This window comes from Homalodisca vitripennis, chromosome 3 (assembly GCF_021130785.1).
Source record: "Homalodisca vitripennis isolate AUS2020 chromosome 3, UT_GWSS_2.1, whole genome shotgun sequence".
In the NCBI taxonomy this organism is placed as follows: Eukaryota; Metazoa; Arthropoda; class Insecta; order Hemiptera; family Cicadellidae; genus Homalodisca; species Homalodisca vitripennis.
Genome location: NC_060209.1, coordinates 90849214 through 90872013, shown reverse-complemented (window position 1 = coordinate 90872013; position 22800 = coordinate 90849214). Strand labels below are relative to the sequence as shown.

General features: G+C 34.1%; 2 protein-coding genes across 3 annotated transcripts in view; one reads left to right on the top strand and one right to left on the bottom strand.

The window, feature by feature from the left end:
- The window catches only part of LOC124357173 (calcium uniporter protein, mitochondrial), a 433451-nt gene that overhangs the window by 364951 nt on the left and 45700 nt on the right, over positions 1-22800 (top strand). The window lies entirely within an intron of this gene.
- LOC124357171 overlaps positions 1-22800 on the bottom strand; it is a 146593-nt gene that overhangs the window by 112552 nt on the left and 11241 nt on the right. The window contains exon 2 of the mRNA XM_046808689.1: positions 4850-4963. Coding sequence (XP_046664645.1) covers positions 4850-4963 — 114 coding nt within the window. The remainder of the gene's footprint in view (positions 1-4849; positions 4964-22800) is intronic.

The window sequence follows — 22800 nt, the reverse complement described above, 5'->3', positions numbered from 1 at the left end:
TCGTGCACTCGTCGTGCTCCTGGTGATGTGGTGAGTTTGTTGATACTAGTTTGGACGAGAGTGTATTTTAACTTGTAATTCCTGTAGTATTCCAGTTCAAGCCACCATACGAGTAAAATCCTTTTGAGCCAGTTCTACAGTTATTCGGTGCCGTTTTATTTGAACCCACTTCTAAAATATGAAATGGAAATATACAAGTGTTTGAGATAAATGTAATAAAGTAGTTTAAGCTAAGATGAAAAATTTAAACAGTGGTCTGAGCGTTAGCGAAGCCTATTACTCGTGGGGCTGGGCAAAATTTCATTTCTGCCTATTTATTTGTCTCTCTGTCCGTACGATATCTCGAAAACGAACTGACATATACACTTTAAATTGTGTAGTCCTGCTTTTTATGTGAGAAACTCTGAGGTAGATGGTGGTACATGTCACTCGATGGGATTTGGCTGAGCGTTAGCGAATATTTTGTCATATGGGTAACCATGATGGTTAAAAATTTGTAAACAAACTTATTACACCCATAATAGGTGCCATATTAACACACGTAGCCTAATTATCCCAATACATACAACATAATTGTATTTTTGTTATTCAAACACTGATATGAAACTCATGTGGTAACTCATCAGTAGACTTAAACTTTTGCATAAAACTGTATTAGACAGTCGTTTTAAGATTATTATTTCTGTTATTTTTTTCTCCACAATTTTTGAGATTCAACAGACCTAGACGTTTAGTATCTACATCTAATTTAATTTATGTGAAAGCTTTGTGGGAAATATTGGAAAGTGAGTTTGTAAAGTATTCAGTAATAACGAGGTACGCGACCAAGTGTTGTATAACAGTTTCATTTGAATTCATAAGTTGGGCAATAAATTCTTGGCATAGCTGCCATTTAAATTCATCGTCCAAGCCGTGCTATCCCCCTTCCCCTTTCAGACATTCTTTAAGACAACTACCGCCAGTTGAAGTTCCGTCACAGTGATATTGGAAGTTATTGTTCAGTAACTTACTTGATTAGTCGGGGAAATTCTGTAAAAGTTAACGATAACTTAATGTTTATATAAGATTGCTTCAAGTTTGTTACAAGATACTGTTAGAGTTCTTTTCATTGTTACTTTGTACTCAATTCATTTTAAACTCTGAAGGAGATACATATTTTCCATATTATTGTTTATTTACATAAATTAGTATAACACGCCCATTGTTTATATCAAAGTTAAAATGGATCTGAACATTTGTCTACTTAACCCCTACGATTTTATTGACTCCATTGTGATATAGAAATAGAAATGAAACCGTTCACTTTAACGTTGCAGATATGATGTGATACAAAAGCAGTAGTAGAAGATTGATGTAGTTTGTTTTGTGTCATCAAAATTTGATTGCTATGTCTCAAATTTTAAATTTTACTAATAAATTTGAAAAGAGTTGACTAAATAATTGGATCTTAAATTGGATTTGTTGTGAGTACGCTCTCAGTGAGTGACTGTTGTATTTTCGTCGCCACTGTGTTTAGGGGTTTAAAGTTATGTTCGTTCAAATTTTTACCACCGACTGTGATTAACTAAAATGCGCTTTATCTATTATCAATAACCTTAAATTAAATAAATTTTAATTACTATCCCTATTATACGCATGTCTTATTTTCTTATATATTGTTATATGTTTAGGTACTACGCTCTCTTTTTTCCATTAATCCTGCAGATAATAAAAAGGTGAAAAAACCTTAACTTAAAAAACAAAGTGATGTTCGATCCTAAATTTTAGTTTATAGAGGCATAATAAATACTGTGTGTTTTGCATAATTTTTGTGCGCAGATTATCATTTCAGATAAGTAATTTGAAGTTTTAGTACTCTTACATGTTCTCAATGTTTTTGAAAAAAGTAAATACAAAGGTAAAAAATGCAGGCAAAAAGACTACAGTAATATGAAGTCTTCCACTTTGACTGCAAACCGTGCTTGCATCTGCGATTGCATTATTACAACCCAACAGAACTAAAAATAGAGACCCATACTTTGAAGCTTAAATGTCAAACTCCACCAAACTATTCAATAAAACATTAAACTTCAAGCAATAGTCTACAACCTATGAACTTTGTTTGCGATTGTGAAGACAAAATAAAAGATTCAGAGCAATGTTTACTTTTATTATGTGTAAATTTATTTAAATGGGGTTTTTAACATAGTAAAAATACATGTTTTATTTTCCCTGTCATTGATTAATTGTGAGGTCCTTTATTCTTGCTGTTTATTATAAAGATATGTTTCCATGTGCTGTGTATCGTACTAATTTCCTTAAATTTTTGGCAAATCTTAATAACAGCAGTATTGGCAAATTGCCATACACCTCCTGTATCTAATTATAACTTTATTAATTAAAACAGATTTCAGTAATCATCTAAGTGTTTGGTTTGCGGCTCGTACAAACATTTGTAATACGGCTACAATTATTTTGAGATATTTTGGCCCTTTTGTGTAGAACCAGCTTCAGTGAGTGGTAGATCAATACTAAAAATACAGCCGGATGTGAAATAAGAGGCGGGGAGTTTTGTCGTGGTAAGCTCAAGATTATCCAATCGCCTATTAGTATGGCGTTTTCATCACGTGTTGCCAAGTTTTCGATAATCTGATGTTATCTTTGTTTTCTTGCTTGATTATTTCTAAGGTGTTCCTTATTATCCTTCAATACTAATAATTAATTTTGCAAGTACTTTCGTTTTTAAAATTATATTGCATGTTAGCTTTTGTGAATAAGCTTTATGATGACTAATTTTCCGTAAATTGATATTCTGGTTTGTTCACGAACTCGTGTAAGCGATTTATTACCCAAATATAGATAGTTGAAAGACAAAATAAATACTTGTTCCTTCAAATAGCTTTTAAAATCTATGTAGTATAAGTATTTAGGTTATTATAGTATAAATTAGAAAACAATTAGCATCAATTAAAATTATTATTAAAAGTATCAGTATTAAAAATTCAATCAATTTCTTTATAGTAAGAAGCTCCTGGACCAATAACAGGTTGAATAGTCAATTCCAAGACACGGGGAACCTGCGCCATGTCCCACTGAGAGCCCATTACAGTCCTGAAGCTGATAACATGATAAATGCTCTGAGAACCCACGGAAATGGAACATTAGCGCCACTGAGAACTCCCTAACAAGATTGGCTTTCCTCGGTATTGGCCTCTGATAATTATGTCTTTCAGTACAATCTAGACGGTTGGTCCGTTTTCTTTCACATCAACAGTTTTATTTTGAAAAATTTTTTCGTCACCTTTTTCGCGTTAGCAAATGCAAACTCTTAGTAATTTTAATATAACTACTAACGGTCTGAATAGAAGAATTAAAGATTAAAAATCGTAGTTTTTAAAAACATAGTTTCATTTACAATCTTTTTTCTTCAATAGACAATTGATATGCTATATGTGAAACTTTGATACCTGCATCGTTTATTTTAGTGAAAATATATTGGAATAAATAATGTTTATACAACTCATGGATAATTCTGCAAACAATAATGTAAAACACGATATATATTATTTAATCATTCCTTCCAAATAAAATTTGGTATAATAAATGATAGAAAGAAAGGTAAAAAGAGTATCTTAGCAAAAAATATTTTACTAATGAATTCGACAACATATGTTAAAGTAAAAAAACACAAACACATATATATATAATGTGTGTGTGTGTGCGTGCGCGCGCGCGTGCGCGTGTGTGTGTGTGTGTGTGTGTGTGAGACATTATTATCATTTTCTTAAATTTTGTATGGAATTGTTGAGTTTTCCATAAAAATTTTAATAATTACATGAAAGAGCTATTGTTAAAGTAATAAATTTTTGCAATAAACTTGAAAATCAAACACTTGGACACACAGGTCACAGATTACAGGTAGGCAGACATCCGCTTCAGTCAAAAATGTAGTTTATTTTCAGTCTTATGGGCACATCCACATATCCTCTTAAATCCTCTATGCCTAAATGTACTCCTCTCTTGTGTCATCCTAACCTCTTGGAGTTCTTGTCTTGAACAACGTTAATGACTATAATGAACACCTGACGACGGGTTCACTAGTCCGTCAAACGTCTGATTATAAAGGCTCTAGAAGTCTTCACCGTCTAGGACCATTTTGATCTCATTGTTAGTTAACTTTGTAGAGCCTCCTGGCCCGTGAGAGTTATTAGGAAACCTTCATTGACATATATGCAGCCTACCATAAAAGTCCTCTAGTACCCCAAACTCCATCCGGTATCAAGATCCTGGGTTTACCTTGATTCTTGAACCTTCTTAGTGCCTCAACTTATGGTGTCCAGGAGCTTTCTACCATGTTCACCCAGCAGTTTAAAAGATCACAGCCAATAAAACCTTTTTGTCTCTGAAATCCAGGTTGCGACCTGTAATTCGGCCTCTTTAATGCTAGGACTTCTGAATACATCTAACTCTCGCGGGCAACGACGTGTGCCGTATTTTGCAGATTCCCGCTCAGTGTAAGTTCCCGGTTATGGGATTTCACTCAGCAGTAATATGCCCATAGGAGTATAATTTCAGAATCTCATTTAATTTGTTTTGTATTGTCCACTATTCAGTTAAATACACTAGAGCCTTCTACAATGAAAGTAGATCTTATGAAATATAAGCATATCTGATAATATAATTATGATCAATATTGATTATTGAAGCTTTTGTCTAATACATAATTCATGGCAGCCACCTTTTTGTTTAATTAGCAAATTGTCGTTAAAACATTCGCTTGAATTCTTATTCTGGTATACTAATACTTATGAGTTTCTTACATTTTGAAAGTTATAATACTACTACAGTAAATGTACTTAATTGAACTTACCTTTTCCGGGAATTCTTCCGGAATATGGGCCATTCGTGGTGCCTCCGGTGGACGACCACTTGGCCGTCCGCAGAGTACACTCCCCCTATGTTGGCGGTGGCCGGGCACTGTGGTCTGTAACACCGACAACGATATAACTTTCCATTGCAATAATAGTCCCGAAATTCAGAAAGTATAGTTTAACTGAATTAATTCATGAACGTAAGATTGTAATTTCTAAACATAACATTTAAAGCCATAGGAAGAAAAAAGATAATAAGAAAAGGACAGGAGGGAAGAATGCTTTTTCATTACGCTTAAAAAGCTAATAAATAAAAGCTAGATGGAACCACGTAGAGACACTGTTATTTACTTCTTGTTTTTGTCCAAGTAACAGGTTTGGCAAGACCTTGTAGTATATATTGTATCTAAAGCAGAAAGGTAGTCGAAATTATAATTAACCGATTATTGCATTGTATGCTCACGTCATAGCAGTACATGGTGGACTGAAATCACTACTTGTTTAGATACTTTGAATAAAAAATCAATTTTTAAAAATTATGAGATAAATACTACAGATATTATTTTACTGGAAGTAGGCAAAGTAAGAAGAAGGCTAGATTAAATTCAATTTTCCTTGAAGCCTGAAAAATGATTCAAGTCAGTAACTGTTCGGTATAAATATTAATAAATCATGCTGCGAGTAGAACATTACTGTGCTACATTAATGTTGAGCTGTTTTAGCGCGCTTCTATCTCTCTGCCGAACACGACGAGAGCTCTCAACAGTCTGCAGTGTGTAAGCCAAAGTCAAAGTTAGACTGGCTAACTAACCGAACAAACACTGTAAGGCACTCAATCCTGTCCGGCCAGTCAGAGGTTCTCGCCGGACTCCCAACTTTGTTACATCAATGTTGAGCTGTTTTACCGCGCTTCTATCTCTCTGCCGAACACGACGAGAGCTCTCAACAGTCTGCAGTGCAGTGTAAGCCAAAGTCAAAGTTAGACTGGCTAACTAACCGAACAAACACTGTAAGGCACTCAATCCTGTCCGGCCAGTCAGAGGTTCTCGCCGGACTCCCAACTTTGTTACATTAATGTTGAGCTGTTTTACCGCGCTTCTATCTCTCTGCCGAACACGACGAGAGCTCTCAACAGTCTGCAGTGTATAAGCCAAAGTCAAAGTTAGACTGGCTAACTAACCGAACAAACACTGTAAGGCACTCAATCCTGTCCGGCCAGTCTGAGGTTCTCGCCGGACTCCCAACTTTGTTACATCAATGTTGAGCTGTTTTACCGCGCTTCTATCTCTCTGCCGAACACGACGAGAGCTCTCAACAGTCTGCAGTGTATAAGCCAAAGTCAAAGTTAGACTGGCTAACTAACCGAACAAACACTGTAAGGCACTCAATCCTGTCCGGCCAGTCTGAGGTTCTCGCCGGACTCCCAACTTTGTTACATTCATGTTGAGCTGTTTTACCGCGCTTCTATCTCTCTGCCGAACACGACGAGAGCTCTCAACAGTCTGCAGTGTGTAAGCCAAAGTCAAAGTTAGACTGGCTAACTAACCGAACAAACACTAAGGCACTCAATCCTGTCCGGCCAGTCTGAGGTTCTCGCCGGACTCCCAACTTTAGAGTGCTGTCGTTAATAATTCATCAATGGAACACCGTCTGGAACTAAACTATGACTGGAAGACTGAACACGTCGCCCGTCTATAGCGAAATGAAGTCTGATTTTTATACAAACAGCATTTGTGAACTTTTCTTGACACTCCGTTTTAAATTGAATTCTTGATATAGGTTTTATCTCAAAAACACTGGCAAGTCGTTATGTACGAGTAATAGTGTAAATGTATTTTAATTAACGAGTCCTGTATATACATAGTTTAAAGCGGTCCAATCTCTTTTTTAGAATAATTATCTCATTAAAAAAGTTTAGTTTTAACCTTTTAAAATGCATTTTATGAATACATACAAAATAGAAAGATTTTTTTCAGTTACAGAAACCGTAATGTGCTTTAAAGTAATATTTAGGCACATATTATAATCGTACCAACATAATTCTGTTGAAAATTTTAATATGGATTGTTTACAGAATGCACATGAAAAAATAAGACTAGAGAAACGACATGTTTAAAACTTTATTTCGATAGTAAATGTTTTGTGTAAAAAAACATGTACTTGTCATACGTTATAAATCATAAAAAACAGGACACTCTCTGGTGGTGTATCGTATGAATAAACTGTAAAATCTTCATATTTTATATTGATTTTATTTTGGGCCTAGTAACAAAGTTTCCCAAATTCCTTATTTTAAATTCGTCATTGAATGCTCGAACCCGTTTTTATGTCTTGAGCGAAGTTATATTATGAGGAAAGTTAAATTAAGGAGAAATCTCAACTAAGAACCAATTACACCTCAAAGTTGGGAGGAATATCCACGATCCTAATTAGGTTTTAGCACATTAAGCTTTTAAGTTTTTTTCTGTCAGTGCTAGTTAATTTATTCTACACTTTAAATCGTAAATGAAAAACTCGAGAATGCTCAGAGATCATTTGGAAAGACTATTTACGCTCGTATTGACGACCTCTCGTTCGTTATCTCGGTTTAATGCCTCCGACAGTGTCTCGTGTTAGAATAGAAATGACTCGTACAAACCCATAATTGAGCTAAAAGTGTGGTTAAGTCATGTTATGTGGTTAACTCAGCTGCCATGTTTCACAGCCAGTTATAGTTATAATAATGGTAAGAGAGTATGATAAGCATTTTTTCAAGAATTAGGCTAGTACATATAGCCTTTGTACGATTTTTTGTTTATTTTATCCCGATTTAGTTCCAATAATCAACATGGTTAACTTATACAGTGGAGATGAAGGTTTTGTTTTTCTTGTCTGTACCATGGTGTAGGTATTGTGTTCAAAGCTAAATGAAAGTAAACTACACTAAATAATGTTATAAAATGGATTTCAACTGGCTAAGTACTACTATAGTTAAATAATGCCAAAAAAGAGGATTTTACAAGTTGATTTAAATTTTTAGCAGCTCCCCCCCCTGCTCCACCAGTGAAACTAAAGGGAAATATGATTTAAGTAGCTATTTATATGTTTTATTCCTTCTACTAAGTCATAAAACTTTTTTGTTGTAATTATCTTACCAAGCAAACTTTTAATATAAACAATTTTAATTTAGCCTAGATATATTTTTATATAAAGTTGTTTTTAGTATAGGTCTCTTTTAATTAAACTGTTACTGAAGGTTATAACTTCAGAAATTAAATCACATATGTTAAACGTAAAATTATTAATTTTTGAGTAACTTGATAAGTAATGATAACAACTAGTGAAGTGTTTCCAGAGTACTGCAATACATAAGTCAGTGAGTACAGAATCTATTGCGGTCAGTTTTTGCCCAGGAGACAAATGTAGGTACGTCCTTGTCCAGTGGCCTCAAATATCTTTGGCCTCTTTGTTTACTGAAAATATGACTTGTCACATTTGTTTCCTTTTTTACACCTCTTTGTCGCTGTCCTCGATTTAAAACTTTCTCTGCGTTGCTTTAACATTCCCATATGTTTTTCGCCTTTGTAAGGGAAATCCGAAACTTTTTTCAATTTAAATGTGCAAAACATTTTTAAACCGTTGTTAATGTTTAACTTGTCAGTATGTAGTCATATATTTATAACTTTTTATTACGCTTGTATAAATTCGTCAATTATTCAAATGTTCTTATACTTAGATCTGTTTATATTTGATCTCGTTATGACAATCATGTTCGATAATGTATTATAAACTAAATTTTGAATACCTTATGTTTTTAAATCTTTATCAAATGGGTTATACATATAAACATATTGCAGTAAACCCTAAATTCAACCGTTCTCGAATCAGACGGCCTCCAAGACACCAGTCATAATCACTCGACTTAGTGATCAGATACATGTTCCATATAGCAGGAAGAGAATTTGAAAGATATAGTATTCTACTATATACTTGGTCTCACCAAAAATTGAACATTCTCTTCTTTATTGCGTTTATTGTGCATCGCTAATTTCTTGTCTCACTATCTGATATACCACGGCAAAGGAAGCAGTAGGCGCTGTCCATAATAAGAATCAATAGTGATAATTAGTGCGATCCAGACAGACGGTTTACATAACGTGCAGCAGTAGCAGTAGCACGGCGAGGCGCTGCGTGCGGGGAAAGGGAGCGGAGCGAGCGGGAAAGTGTAACTGGCAACGCTAATTGTGTGAGTGATTAATGCGAGATATCCCTCATAGACACACTGGCCCAGTGGGAACCGAGCCACAGAACTCGGCTTTGGGGAGCCTCACTTTCTGTCACTCTCTCCCTCTCACAGAACTCGGTCAGTTACCAGTGCCGACTGTTAAATTGTTTAAATCCGACTGGAATGGAAGGAAACAACGGCATTGGTATTCACAATCCTGACTTCTTGAAAGTTACCTGATTCAGAAGCCACGTTCAGAAGCCAGTTACTACGTAGAAGTGATAAAAGTGGGTGAACTCGCACAGCATTTAGAGCTAACCTACCAGAAAATCCAGTCGGATTTCCCAAAACTTCCGAAAAGGAAGGCCCAAACGCCCTTGGCGTGAATGTCGAGAAATATGTATTTTTAGACTACCAAATCCAGATGACCACATTCAGATGATCAGATTTCTCGCCAAGTGAACGTGCGCGATGAGAAGACGATGTTTCTAACCCCACGAATGTATTTTTGATACCGAGTTAACCCTGGATGACCGATTGCTCCGATACTTTCCAGCATGTGCTCTATTCATTGCGTTGATACTTCTCGTATTTTCACCATCAATATTTCTCTTCGTGTTTTAAATTAATGGAGTATGCCATATCAATCCGATCTTAAAAAGAAACACCTCAAGAAGATTTATTCCTCTAGTTCATACCCATTCTTCTCTCTTAATAAGGGAAATCGGTACAGTTTTAAATAAAGAGTATTGTGTTAATGAAACATTCTCCAACCTAACGTTGAACTCAAACCTGATCAAAACCTAGCTTTCTTAGGATATTCATTATACTGTACTTTGGAATATTGATGAAATTCGGAAACTCAATCGTAAGGTTTGGTAGATAAATGGTTGGAATATGAATAATAAGCTTTCTAATGTACTATATAGGTTTTTGACTTCACCTAATGTGCCACCTGTCCTGCATTTAACAAATTATTTTTATAATTTTCTTACTGTCAATGGGGTTTTTTCTTATCTGTTTCTATAAAATAACTTATCAATCACATAAGAAAACACATTACGTAATGTGTTGTTTCATCTCATTCGTTTTTTATGTACTGGAGTCTGTTGAAAATACGTACTACCGCTGTACTTTTAGAATACGAAATTGCAAATTCTTAGATGATTTGTTGAGTGCTCGCACAGAGTGTTAATTTCTCACTTTATTATCTAGACTAATATGGATAAAACTAGCTAATATATCAATTTTTCACTCGTAACTAGTGTAACCCATATGGACACAGGAATAAGTTCAATACTCGAACAGAGTGTTGATCTTTAGTTTTATTATATAGACTGATGTGGGTTAAACTAGTAAATATATCAATTGTAAAACCCGCAACTAGTTAAGCCATATTGACACAACGGTAAGTTCAGTGCTCGAACAGTTTTGATATCTAGTTTTATTATCTGCACTGATATGGGTTAAACTAGTAAATATCTCAGTTGTTTAACCCTTAACTAGTGTAGCCATATGGACATAGGGATAAGTTCAGTGCTCGAACAGAGTGATCATTTCTCACTTTATTGTCTGGACTGATACTGGTTGATAAAAAATAACTATCAATAGTCGCCTTTACATCCTTTACGTACTTATTCCAACATCAATCTCGATCAATATTTTAGCTTGCTGTATCAAACAATTATGTTTTATGGATTAACAAGGTAAGGTAATTTACAAATAAATACAAAATGACAAATAAATGAGTCAATCTTCGCCGACAAATTTAAGCTCGAGAACTGTAAATCGGTGACCTGTGGATTGCTTTTAAGGTTATAAGTGGACGTATGTTTGAAAGAGAGACGGAGGTGATAGAGCGAGGCGAAGCAATTCCAATCCGACCCGTCTCAGTTGGCTCATTTACCGACGTCTTATTGGACGAGATTGGCCAGCAATGGATTCGGCATTTTTCATTTCCCCTCTGGAAACGGGTTTTTACTTCAGCAAAAAGTCGTATTAAATAAAATTGAAACTGATAAGTAGCTTTTGTAAAATTGTTTCGTACAAATAAGAGTTTATGTACATGTTACACTTTTAGTCCCATTCTATATTAAAAATCCGGCCTTGGAATAAGATTCTAGAAAATAGAAAATGGCTGTATTTATGTATAGTATTTTGTGATGCTTGGTTGTAATCGAGTATTCGGATACGGTTTAAAAGTAAGTATAAAGAAGATCGGATATATTGTAGAGAAAGAAATCCTGTTAGTACAGTCAGTCGTACGATATGATGTGTATACATTATATGTCTGCAGCATATGGATATCAGGTGGTTTAAAAGTAAGTATAAAGAAGATCGGATATATTGTAGAGAAAGAAATCCTGTTAGTACAGTCAGTCGTACGATATGATGTATACATTATATGTCTGCAGCATATGGATATCAGGTGGTTTGAAAGTAAGTATAAAGAAGATCGGATATATTGTAGAGAAAGAAATCCTGTTAGTACAGTCAGTCGTACGATATGATGTATACATTATATGTCTGCAGCATATGGATATCAGGTGGTTTGAAAGTAAGTATAAAGAATATCGGATATATTGTAGAGAAAGAAATCCTGTTACTACAGTCAGTCGTACGATATGATGTATACATTATATGTCTGCAGCATATGGATATCAGGTGGTTTGAAAGTAAGTATAAAGAAGATCGGATATATTGTAGAGAAAGAAATCCTGTTAGTACAGTCAGTCGTACGATATGATGTATACATTATATGTCTGCAGCATATGGATATCAGGTGGTTTGAAAGTAAGTATAAAGAAGATCGGATATATTGTAGAGAAAGAAATCCTGTTAGTACAGTCAGTCGTACGATATGATGTATACATTATATGTTTGCAACATATGGGTATCAGGTAACCATCAAACTGTAATAATGAGTGGACCAAAGTGTGCCAAGTGAAATCTGTTCATTAACCCGGAATTTGTTACTGTAAAATGCTAATTTAATTGTAATATGTACATAAAACGTATCATGATGCGTGCGTATATACGTGTTAGTAATAGATTAGAGATTACTTTTTGTTCAAAGCAAGAAGTATATTTTAAAAGGAACTTTTGTTTATATTAATTTATTAAAATTAAATAATTTTCTATTCTTGTGGTTAGGTTGTGAATCTATGAATTAAATCAATACCTAGAAGTAATATCTCTTTGTCACGAACTGTATAAACCAGAATGAGAGTAAAGAATTTAGTTCAGTAGGCCGGAGTTGGCCCGGTTCATAAAGCAACTAAAAAGTTAATTAATACCTTCAATGTGTGGTCCATTAAATAAGCCATTGACTTAACGGGGCATACAGTAGACAACTAAACCTTCCCAAATTGTTAGCTTGCCCACAATGTTCAAATTCAAATTCCTCATTTAACGCATCAAAAGTATTAAAATACAATCAACTATCATGGTGTCTTGTTCTGTGACCGTCTCCTTCCATCCCAAAATATCATGTATTCACTATGTTCTTAATTCCTCTATCCTGTCTACTTCTTTCCTGTTCTTTTCTATTTCGGTCCTGTTTTCTGATTTTTTCTACTGCACTCCTTCCTGTTTGACATATCTTCTTCAGAGATGTTAAGCTTCACGAAATGTTCCGTGGTTCCTTTCATCCTGTGAATGTGTCAATAAACCCTAGTTAGTATTTTCCTAAAGGTATCTGTAGTGGTCGCTCTGCTTGTATAGTTCCCATGCAGACATTTTTCTTTTTTGATTTCTATGTTCTTGGTTTTGTTCTTTCTTTGATTACTAATGTTTCAAGTACTGAAATCCCCAAGATAACGGATTAGTGGAGATGTTCCTCTTGTTGTATTAGTTCCATGTAAGTACTGACGGATTAGTGGAGATGTTCCTCTTGTTGTATTAGTTCCATGTAAGTCTGTATCCTTTCTGTAATTTCATAATCCTTTCTTCCTTCAATATAATCAGTCCCTTTTTCTGCATGACTTTTCCTAGATATTTGAAATTCTTTATTAGTTTAAATCTTTCTATACTGTTTTTCAAAAGGATGTCTGTCAATATACCTGTGTTCATATACTGTGTTTTCGTATAATATTTGTAGTCTTATTTTAGCTGAGATATCGTGTAGTGAATTACCTCTTATTGCAGTACATAAATAAAACTAACCCAAATAAAACGTGAAATATAGTATTTTACTTATAGATGTATCTATTTTGACGTAAAAGTTATTTTAGTTTATGTTAAGTTAAGTTAGTTATGTGCATTTATTGTTTCAGTGGTTTAAAATGTCGTTTTTCCACTCAGAATACCATTAATTTGAAGTAATAAATGTTTCATGTTCTGAATGCACGTGTAATAAATAATAAACAATACACGCAAACAATTCATAACGAGGGGATTCCTTGGTCATTAGAGAAAGATTGATCATTATCTCCTCAATGGTGATGGATGGTTTCTCGACAAAACAAATTAGTTTTCATCCGCTTGGTAAATAAATTAAAGCGCTTGTTGTGTACCCTTTATTAATTGATTCTTTGCATTATCCTCGACTATGGAGAGTCACAGATGAACCAATTGGGTTGTTGCTGTTGACCTTTCACGTTGAACTTGTTTGTTTCCGATACAATTCAGATACTTCAATTATGCGCTCAAGTACAGCTTTTGGCAAGTACGTTATTAATAATAATTGCGATGGTGTCTCAAATTTATAAACATTTATTGAAATTTAAATTTATTGTATGTTTAAACTTTTAAATATGAAAGGTAAAGACTATTTTTCGTATTTTCATAAAAGAAAGAGTTTGGTTTCTTTCTGTTTATTAACTCTAAAACATAGATATGAAAAATCCCAAATATATTATGCATGCACTGTGCTTAGGCCTACAACCTTTATCCACATTTCAGACTTCTTTAACTGTCAAGCTTGATGTCGTTAGTAAGCAGTTAAATTATTGAGCGAGTGGTATGCATATTACGCTGCAATGTCCGCAGACATTAACCTTTCATGTGCAGTCCTTAATTTGTTTGTGTTAAAGGTTGCCGCACATTTATATTTTAGTTACATTACAAATTGATCGCAAATCCCCATAACCGATTGAGTTGATATATAACACTCCAAAACTTTTTTGTGGAGAATTATATCTTTACATTAATATTTACTTATATAGGCATTTCTTCGCAAAGGCTTTGTCGGCCTGAAGACTACGTAAATGCCACTTGTATTAGTGGTTGGACGTTAACGCAGATATAAATATATAAATGGCAGGATAACGTTTAAGTACAACCATATAATATAGTGTACAAACTGATAGTGGACAGCAGTGAATGCAGTATGTACCTTCGTTTTAAAACTCGTTCTTCTGTGTGTGGTCATATGTGGTCAGAAAATTAGCCAAAAATTCACATAAAATAAAAGTGAAAAATCTCATACGCTAAAGTGTTTTCTAAATATCGATGTCTTTGAGTTGAATAAAAAATACACTTGAACTCGAGAGAATTTTGTCCCTTACCACTCGGCACTGGAGAGTTCGTATTTAAGTAAAAAATAGTATATTAAGTATTACAAAAATTGGGATATCTGTTGAATCAATAACTTGTCAATTTATGTTGCTTACTATGTACAGTGTGCTAAAGTCTGGAAACGTCTTGGTAATTTGTTAATCGTTCAACTCCAAGATCACAATCTTTTGATATAAATATAAGGTTTTAGAAAGTTCCATTTCATGTCACCACCAACCCTACTTAGGGGAAAGTTAGTAGGTAGGTGAAACATTTGTAAAGAAAGCACAAGTCAGTCAAGTTACATACAAGTTTGAAGTTCTTGATTATTCAAAACAAATCAGATTCAATTTGTCAGTTTCTTGTCACAAACAACAACAATCCCCTTCACATACCTTTGTTGTGTTTGCATTGGACAGGCAAAAGTCAAAACAAACTAAAATAATAATAATAAGTTATAGTGTCTTTGTCCACATAATAATATTGCACATCTCATTTTTAATGACAAGGGCCTTATTTGGCTTTGAAATATTCTGACCCAGTTTAAAAACTTTGGTACATAGTTGCATAGTGAGAGAGGCGTGTAAAATGGCGAGAAACAAAATTTGAAAAACCAGAACAAACATTGCAAACTTATATACGAGGTTATAAAAACGGAATAACTTAAAGTAATACAAGTGAGCTAATAGTGTTTTTTTCTGAATAATGTTTTGTTTGATAATCTTTCAATAACTTACTTTCCGAACCATCTGATTAAGATGCTATTATTAACTGACGGGCTTCGTATGATTAGTGGAAGAGGCTGTGGAAATATGAAATGAGTGAGTCCTGTGATTCATTTGAATGAGAAATACTACAAATGTTTTGAGAAGTTAAGTATCATTCTGAGTCAAACACTAATTAAGATTATGTAATTTATATTTTAAAATATTTACACCATACTTCAATCACCTAATGTGCACCGATGTCCATTAATACATGTGAACAAGTTTATGTTCATTGTCAAATATGAAACAATTTGTTTAATTTATCTCAGCGTTTCTAATTTTCAAAAGAATTATCCTTCTCTAATTGATTGCTTTCTTTTGTATTAAACTAGAGTGATATTGTTTTAACACACCGCGATGGCAACGTATTTTTCCATCGTATCGTCTGGTTACTGTCAAAACTGTAACTAATACTTTTTTTAGAATCATTTACCTATTAACAACAACTGGTTGTTCTGGAGAGAACGTTAAATGCATATTACTGTACAATTGTTATCCATATGAAGAAGAAATACCCGCGTATGCTGCACACGGTGGCGGACCACACATCTGATAGTTCCAGGCGGGCTCCTCCGAATGATTCCCCACCTCTTCCTCATTTTGTATTCCCTGGAGGAGAGATTTTTATCCAATGTGGAGGTGAAATCGTTTCCTCTGTAGCCCACTTATTTATCGACAATAGACTACAACTCTTATCGTTGCAAGTAGAAGTTTATTATAAATTATAGATACAATTATTGAAAAATGTATTTTTGCACTATTATTTATACGGTTATATTTGGCATGGAGAGGGTTTTTTATTTATACCTTAATATGAATATATACAGGGTGAGGCAGACCACCCGTCCGCGATATATAGAGGTTCAGTCGCGAGAAACCTACCTTCTTCGTTTTAACGAAAACCCCCATATTTCGACTCCAAAAAATCCAGGAAAATAAGGTTTTAAGACAGCTATTGATAGGTGAAATGAAATAACTTGGAATGATAATATTATAGTTTTTACAAATTTGAATTCCCCTAAATTTGAACTATTTAAAAGAATTGGAATTGTGTGCAGGATAACAATAAAACCAAGGAACATCGAAACGGGAAGGATGAATGTCCAACGGAGAAGCTTGGGTGTGGGTGGAAGAAGAGACCTTATGCGCTAAAGAGCTCTCTGACTTAGTTTATCTAGATCAGTGTTGCAGAAAGAAGATTCATAGGTCGGAAAGAACCTGGGGTCTGGGAGTGAGGCTGGTAGGGCTGTGAAGAAGAATAATACCAAAAAGTTCAGTAACCGATGATACGAATATGATAAGGGATTACTGATGACAGGGGGGACGGGTGGGCTTTAAGTCACTTAGTAAGCAATGAGCCAAAATATCTTTTGGATTTATTACAAAACTACGCAGCAATAATTGTTCGCTACCTTTCTGTCACAAGAATATTTGATACATATATTGGTGAGTTTATTGCTTAGACGAGGCACCAACGTGCCACACTCAATAATGTCTGGACCCATTCATTTCGTCAGGTATCACTTAATTATTTTAACTTACAGTGGCAGTTTCTTAGTTCTTTTTGATATCTTGGGGTCTTTTTAACACCTGAAGGAGAGGGTAGATTTAAATCCTCGAAACGTAGTGTTATACTAGTTTTGTAACATAAACGATGGCAAATGTTCGAAATTGTATTGTCCTTTCAGACCTTCCATTGTCAATGACAAACTTTAAACAAAGAAGTGATAATGTAGTTAATATCATTAAAGAAAAAAAAGCTGTTTAAAACATATTTAAATTTGAAATTTAACTATTACTCACAAACTGATATGTTTCAATTATTTGCTTTCTGCTTTTAGTAATTTCATGTTGTGTGGCGCCTTTTCCAACTATATAGCATTGTCTAATGGCACACTTGCAACAGCAAAACTATGCACGCCTACAGAAACATTCACAGACACATAAACGCAGACACGTAATATCACTTTTACAGGTCGTTAAAACTTTAAAGCCTCGAATTTTAACGGCATACAATCATTTAACAGCATTTACTCGACACTGGAGCCCGCATGGTATTATAGTCCGCTCTATCACCATTGATAGTTTCAACTATTTTTGTATATCGGCTAATGACGAGTGTGAATGTCACGTATTTTTTTGTGTCAAGTCCACTCTATATACAATGTTGTTTTGTTAGTGTCATTTTCTTATTTTACTATTAGATAAAAAAAAACTGCTCGTCTCTTAAATATGAATAGGACAAAATTCTTATAAATATTTCCACTCTTTTTGTGCCTGTAGAACAGTTTTCAACTAATGAAAATGAAAAAAACGAAGTTGGGATTGTGAACTTTGTGATAAAGGATCAATAACAACGAGGCCAGTATCGTGTTGGCCTCACAGGTTTGCCAGACTGCAGTCTCATTTCATTAGGCGTGTGGTCGTGTCGGATGTTTGTGCGGAGAGCAAGGCCTCGTCGTTAAGTGCTTCTTTGTTATTGGAAAATGTTTGAGTTGGAACCTCGTTTGTTCTTTCATCAGCGGATATTGTTCGCCCCCTTCTCCGGTATCCGGTTACAATTTCTCGAGATTGATTTATATTGCAGTCGTTAGTCAAATCCTACGACAAAACTTTAGTAACGTTGGAATTTGCCATTGTAATAAAGGCTGGCAATATATTTAAGTGGTGGCGATTAAATGAGGATAAGTTTTAAATCTTCTACAACAAACTGTCCAGTTGTCTTTTATTTAATATTGTATGCACTTTGTAATGTTGAACAAAATGTCTTATGTAAATTCTGTCAACAATAATTCCACAAGAGCGGTAGAATTATATTTTCTTATTTATTTGTAATTCATACAATCGTAATAAATAAGTTACCGATGATACCTTATTATGTGCTAGTTTTTAAGTCTCGACACATGCCGCTTTTTTGTTCTTACATTGGGTTTTGTGAAATATGGTATGAATTTTTTGTAATGGCCTAACTCTTATACAAGTGAAAATACTATTGTATAAAAATGTATCATTGTAGGATAAAGTAGCAGTTACCTTCACACGCAATTTTCAAAATCGAAGCTCATAGCTTTCTTTGTGTAAACATTTATGATGTAATACGATGTATCCCTACAATGTTGTAAACATAGTACATATAGTTGAGACATTCAAAACGTACGTAAAATTGTTACTAGATCCATTTTAGGGTTTTTTGTATGAGAATAAGTCTCTAAAACTTAATTTGGTCAAAAAGTGTCAACGCGTCTCTTTAGATTAATCTTATATCTGAGGTATTTCAAGTGCCGTAGTTGAGTTTGACTTGTGTTCCCATCAAGAAAATATATGCCAACAAAATTAACGTTCTACTCTTTGAATTTACTTTCTATATAAGATTTTTCAAGTGCCATAGTGATAGTTTGCTTTTATGTCTTGATAAAGAAAGTATATAACTTACTTACGATTGAAAAGTTACTACAGTCCGTAAGAGTCGGATAAGACCGATTAAATTCACTTCCGCTCTAATTTATTTAAGGTTCTGCAGTTGAGTTTCTGCAATGGGTCATCCTATTGAACAATTTGATGACCTCCTAAATCCATTCCATTTTGTGAAAGTAGGAGTTGACTTAGCAGTGAATATATTAAAAACGTTTTCAGAAAATATTATTACATATTCCGAAATGAGATTTGAAAATTGAACCGTTCAAAATTGAAGATCATATATTTAGGGCCCCGGTATATTCGGTTGGGGCTCGCGGTCGGTGAATTTTTTGAAAATTTCGTCATAAGTATAATATCAATAGACAATTGGTATGAGCTACGCCAAAGAAAAATGTGAACAACTGAATTAATTGAGGAGGACAACTTTCTAGTTAGTTGGAGTAGAGCCGGGGCGGCGCGGCTAGTGGACTTGTTGGGGTCGGTTTGTTGAATTATTAACTTCAGCACTTAAAACTTTAGGAGAGGTTCAGACAGACCTGAGTGACTTAAGAGTTTATCGGAGTTCACCCGACACAGGAGCTCAGCCTTAGCGGCCTTTATAGTTTGGCGCTTAAGTCCTCTTTTGAAATTTAGCACTTGTGGTATAGGTCAGGATCCGAGAGCCAATTTTCATTGTATAAGCACACAAGTTGATTTTTACTGAAATCGACAGAGAAATTTCCCATGAGATAGGTGTTTTAGTGGAGGTCGAAATGTGGTTTAAAAAGGGTTAAAATATGAAATGATATTAACGCAAATAAATGTTACATCAGTGTTAGCTAACTATATACAGACCCTCAAAGTGGTAACGAACAGACCTTTTCTAGTTGCCTGACGATAATATAACTATCATTTCTGTGTCTGACGATAATATAACTATCATTTCTGTGTCTGACGATAATATAACTATCATTTCTGTGTCTGACGATAATATAACTATCATTTCTGTGTCTGACGACGATAATATAACTATCATTTCTGTGTCTGACGATAATATAACTATCGTTTCTGTGTCTGACGATAATATAACTATCATTTCTGTGTCTGACGATAATATAACTATCATTTTCTGTGCCTGACGATAATATAACTATCATTTCTGTGTCTGACGATAATATAACTATCATTTCTGTGTCTGAGGATCGGTTTTAAGTGTATCACGCTTAAAAGAATATAATCTGATAAAAATGTATAGTTTCGTACTTTTAACCATGTCGATGCCCTTCCATTTTGGCCTCCACCTGAATAAACGCGTTTGACGATCAAATTGCATTCTTGGGAATACTTCCTCTATCGGTTAAAAAAACCAGGTTGCCTGCTTATACAGTGTAATTTGGCTTTCTGCTCCAGGACTATTACATCTGTCTGTGTATTGTTACCAGTTAAGGAAGATTTATTGATAGCAAGATTTGATGAGATACAAAGCAATCTCTGTACTGAGCCATATGCTCGGTTAGGTACAGTGTCTGTATAGCTGAAGTGTGATGGGGAAATGACGAGACACGGTACGGCTGCTATAATCCCAGTTGAAAGTATTAAATAAAGGATAGTAAGATATTGGGAAAACATATCTTAAACTTTGGCAACACAAAATTGTACAATATCGTTTTGCCTCGTGGTATTTTTTAATCAAACAATTAACTAAGCATAAATTATTTCAAAACTTTGATCCCTAAATATTGTTTAAAAACATCTTTTATTTTATCTTCCTGATTACAAAATATCTATGAAGCTTTTTAACGCCTATAATCAAAGCAAAACATGTAGTTTTATACTACTACTTGTTTTGTTAATATAAATATCTAAAGTGGACTAACGTTAAAAAAACTAATACCTAAAAATGTGGCATAGAAATATTGCAAAATTAAAAGAAAAAAGTTGTGTTGCCTAATTTGTTAAAATGAAATAAAAACGATTTATAAATGGCCTTGCCACATTTGTGTAGCATTTCAATGCATTTAATCTTAAAACAATATTTATTTTTTGTCCTTTTACGACAAAGTATATTTTAAGTTCCCGTGAATACATTCTGTTATTTAGGATACAAGTGTATTTACATGAAATTAAACGCTATTCATGCAAATCAGAGTTTTTGTATACAGTACAAAATCACGTTCAATAAAAAGATTTTTGAAAACTGCAGTGTTCAGCCGCTTAATATTTATTCATATTCTTAAGTAAGAGCCTGTAATAGAAAGGAAAATATAACGAACTATGTGAAGTATAATATCATGTAACTAGTTACTTGACTAATTTATGACTATTAACATAATTCTCACACGCCATGTATTTTGGCAATTAGCAGTATATGTTTTCTACTCGAACCCAAATATTAAGAGAATAAATGTATGGGTATCAATGCAGAATAATTATTAATCAAAATGTTAATTTTAGCTGTGGCGTTGGATTTTGCCTATGACAGTAAAATTGTAATATTTTAGGAAATTCAAATCGTAAATCATAATAACGAATGATTTGTTATTTGAAAACTGATCAAGTTTGGTGTTATTACATTTAGTTTATTACTTATTTTGTTTGTTGGATGGTTACCCAGGCATAGGAGAACAAAACTATTTTTCGATTCAATGGCTGTATATCTGCGTTTATCATGCACATCCAGATTCATATATAGAAGCATTGTTCGTCCAGGCCGAGGCTTGCAGGCACGGATTTAGTTGATCACAATTAGTTGATCACGAATTGGTCCAGAGTCCACTTTAATAAAGTAATCCCTTAGCTGTTAAACGTTAAGTCAATACTACACATGGGAAATACCACACTCATTCATCTCATTTAAAATCCTCATATTGTTTCCACACCCAAAATAATGAAAAGGAAGTTGTAACTAGTAATGCCTTAACCACAACAAAAGTTGTATGTTTCTATACATGAATTAGACCTGTGTTCCGTAAATTAGTAAAAGGATCAGGAGTTTCATCATATTGTTTTTATTCTAAAGGTTGAACACTTTCCATTAAGTGCTGTTCATGACGGGCTGATGAAGTTGTGTCAAAACTTTTAGCTGGCTTGATTGCCTCCACTTGAGGATGAATACTCTTATTGACTTCCGAGGGAAAATTAAAACTTTGATAACTTGTTAGAAGTTACCTCAAGGCAGAGAATTACTTCATGAGGAAGAATTAGTTATTTAGGAAGTATTTTCCTAGGGGACCACGTAATTTAATGTAAGATTCTAAACATTATGTTTCCATATCAATAGATAAAATATATTTTTATACGGTCGAAGTAGTACATCAGACCACACGTAATAGGCCTTACTGCAGTTGCAAATCTACAAGTAATTTAATCCTCGAGATGTTTTGTGAACAGACAGTCAGACAGAAAGGAAATTTTACAGCCCCCAAGCAGACAGTAGGACAATTTTTCTAGCCTATTAAATGGCAATTTTGCCAGTCTACTAAATGATAGGGTTTAATGATTCTTCATCCAGGATTAAAAGTCTACAGTTGAATTATCTTGTGGATAGTTAGACATCGCAAACGCTCAACCAAATCTTAATAATGGATAACGATGTTACCTATGCCTTGTTTAGATACGCAGTTACCTACAAAATTTTCATAGGTCCATAGGTTTCAACTATCCGAAAGTCCATAGTTTAATTCGTTATTAAAATATTCAACACAAACACATGCCTACGTACGAACAGGTAGACAGACAGACAGTTAGAAGATGAACTGCTATCTAAGGAAAATGTGAAAAATTTCAAGTTCATAGTTTAATTCGTTCTCGAGGTATCTTGCAGACAGACTGGCAGGCGGAAATTAATTTTATAGCCCCCAAGTGATGATATAAATTAAAATGTATTCAGTCTATTAATAAAAAAGTGATTTGACTTACAATTATTTAAATCAAATAACTATTGTGTGAAACAAATAACAACGAAAAGATTATCTTTTGCTTGATAAACAATAGTTTATCTATTTGTCACATGTTGTAATCGTGAGCAATAACTGTCACAAGATTAACGGTCTCTTTAAGAGTTTTGAACTGGGTGAGGAGGAAGGGT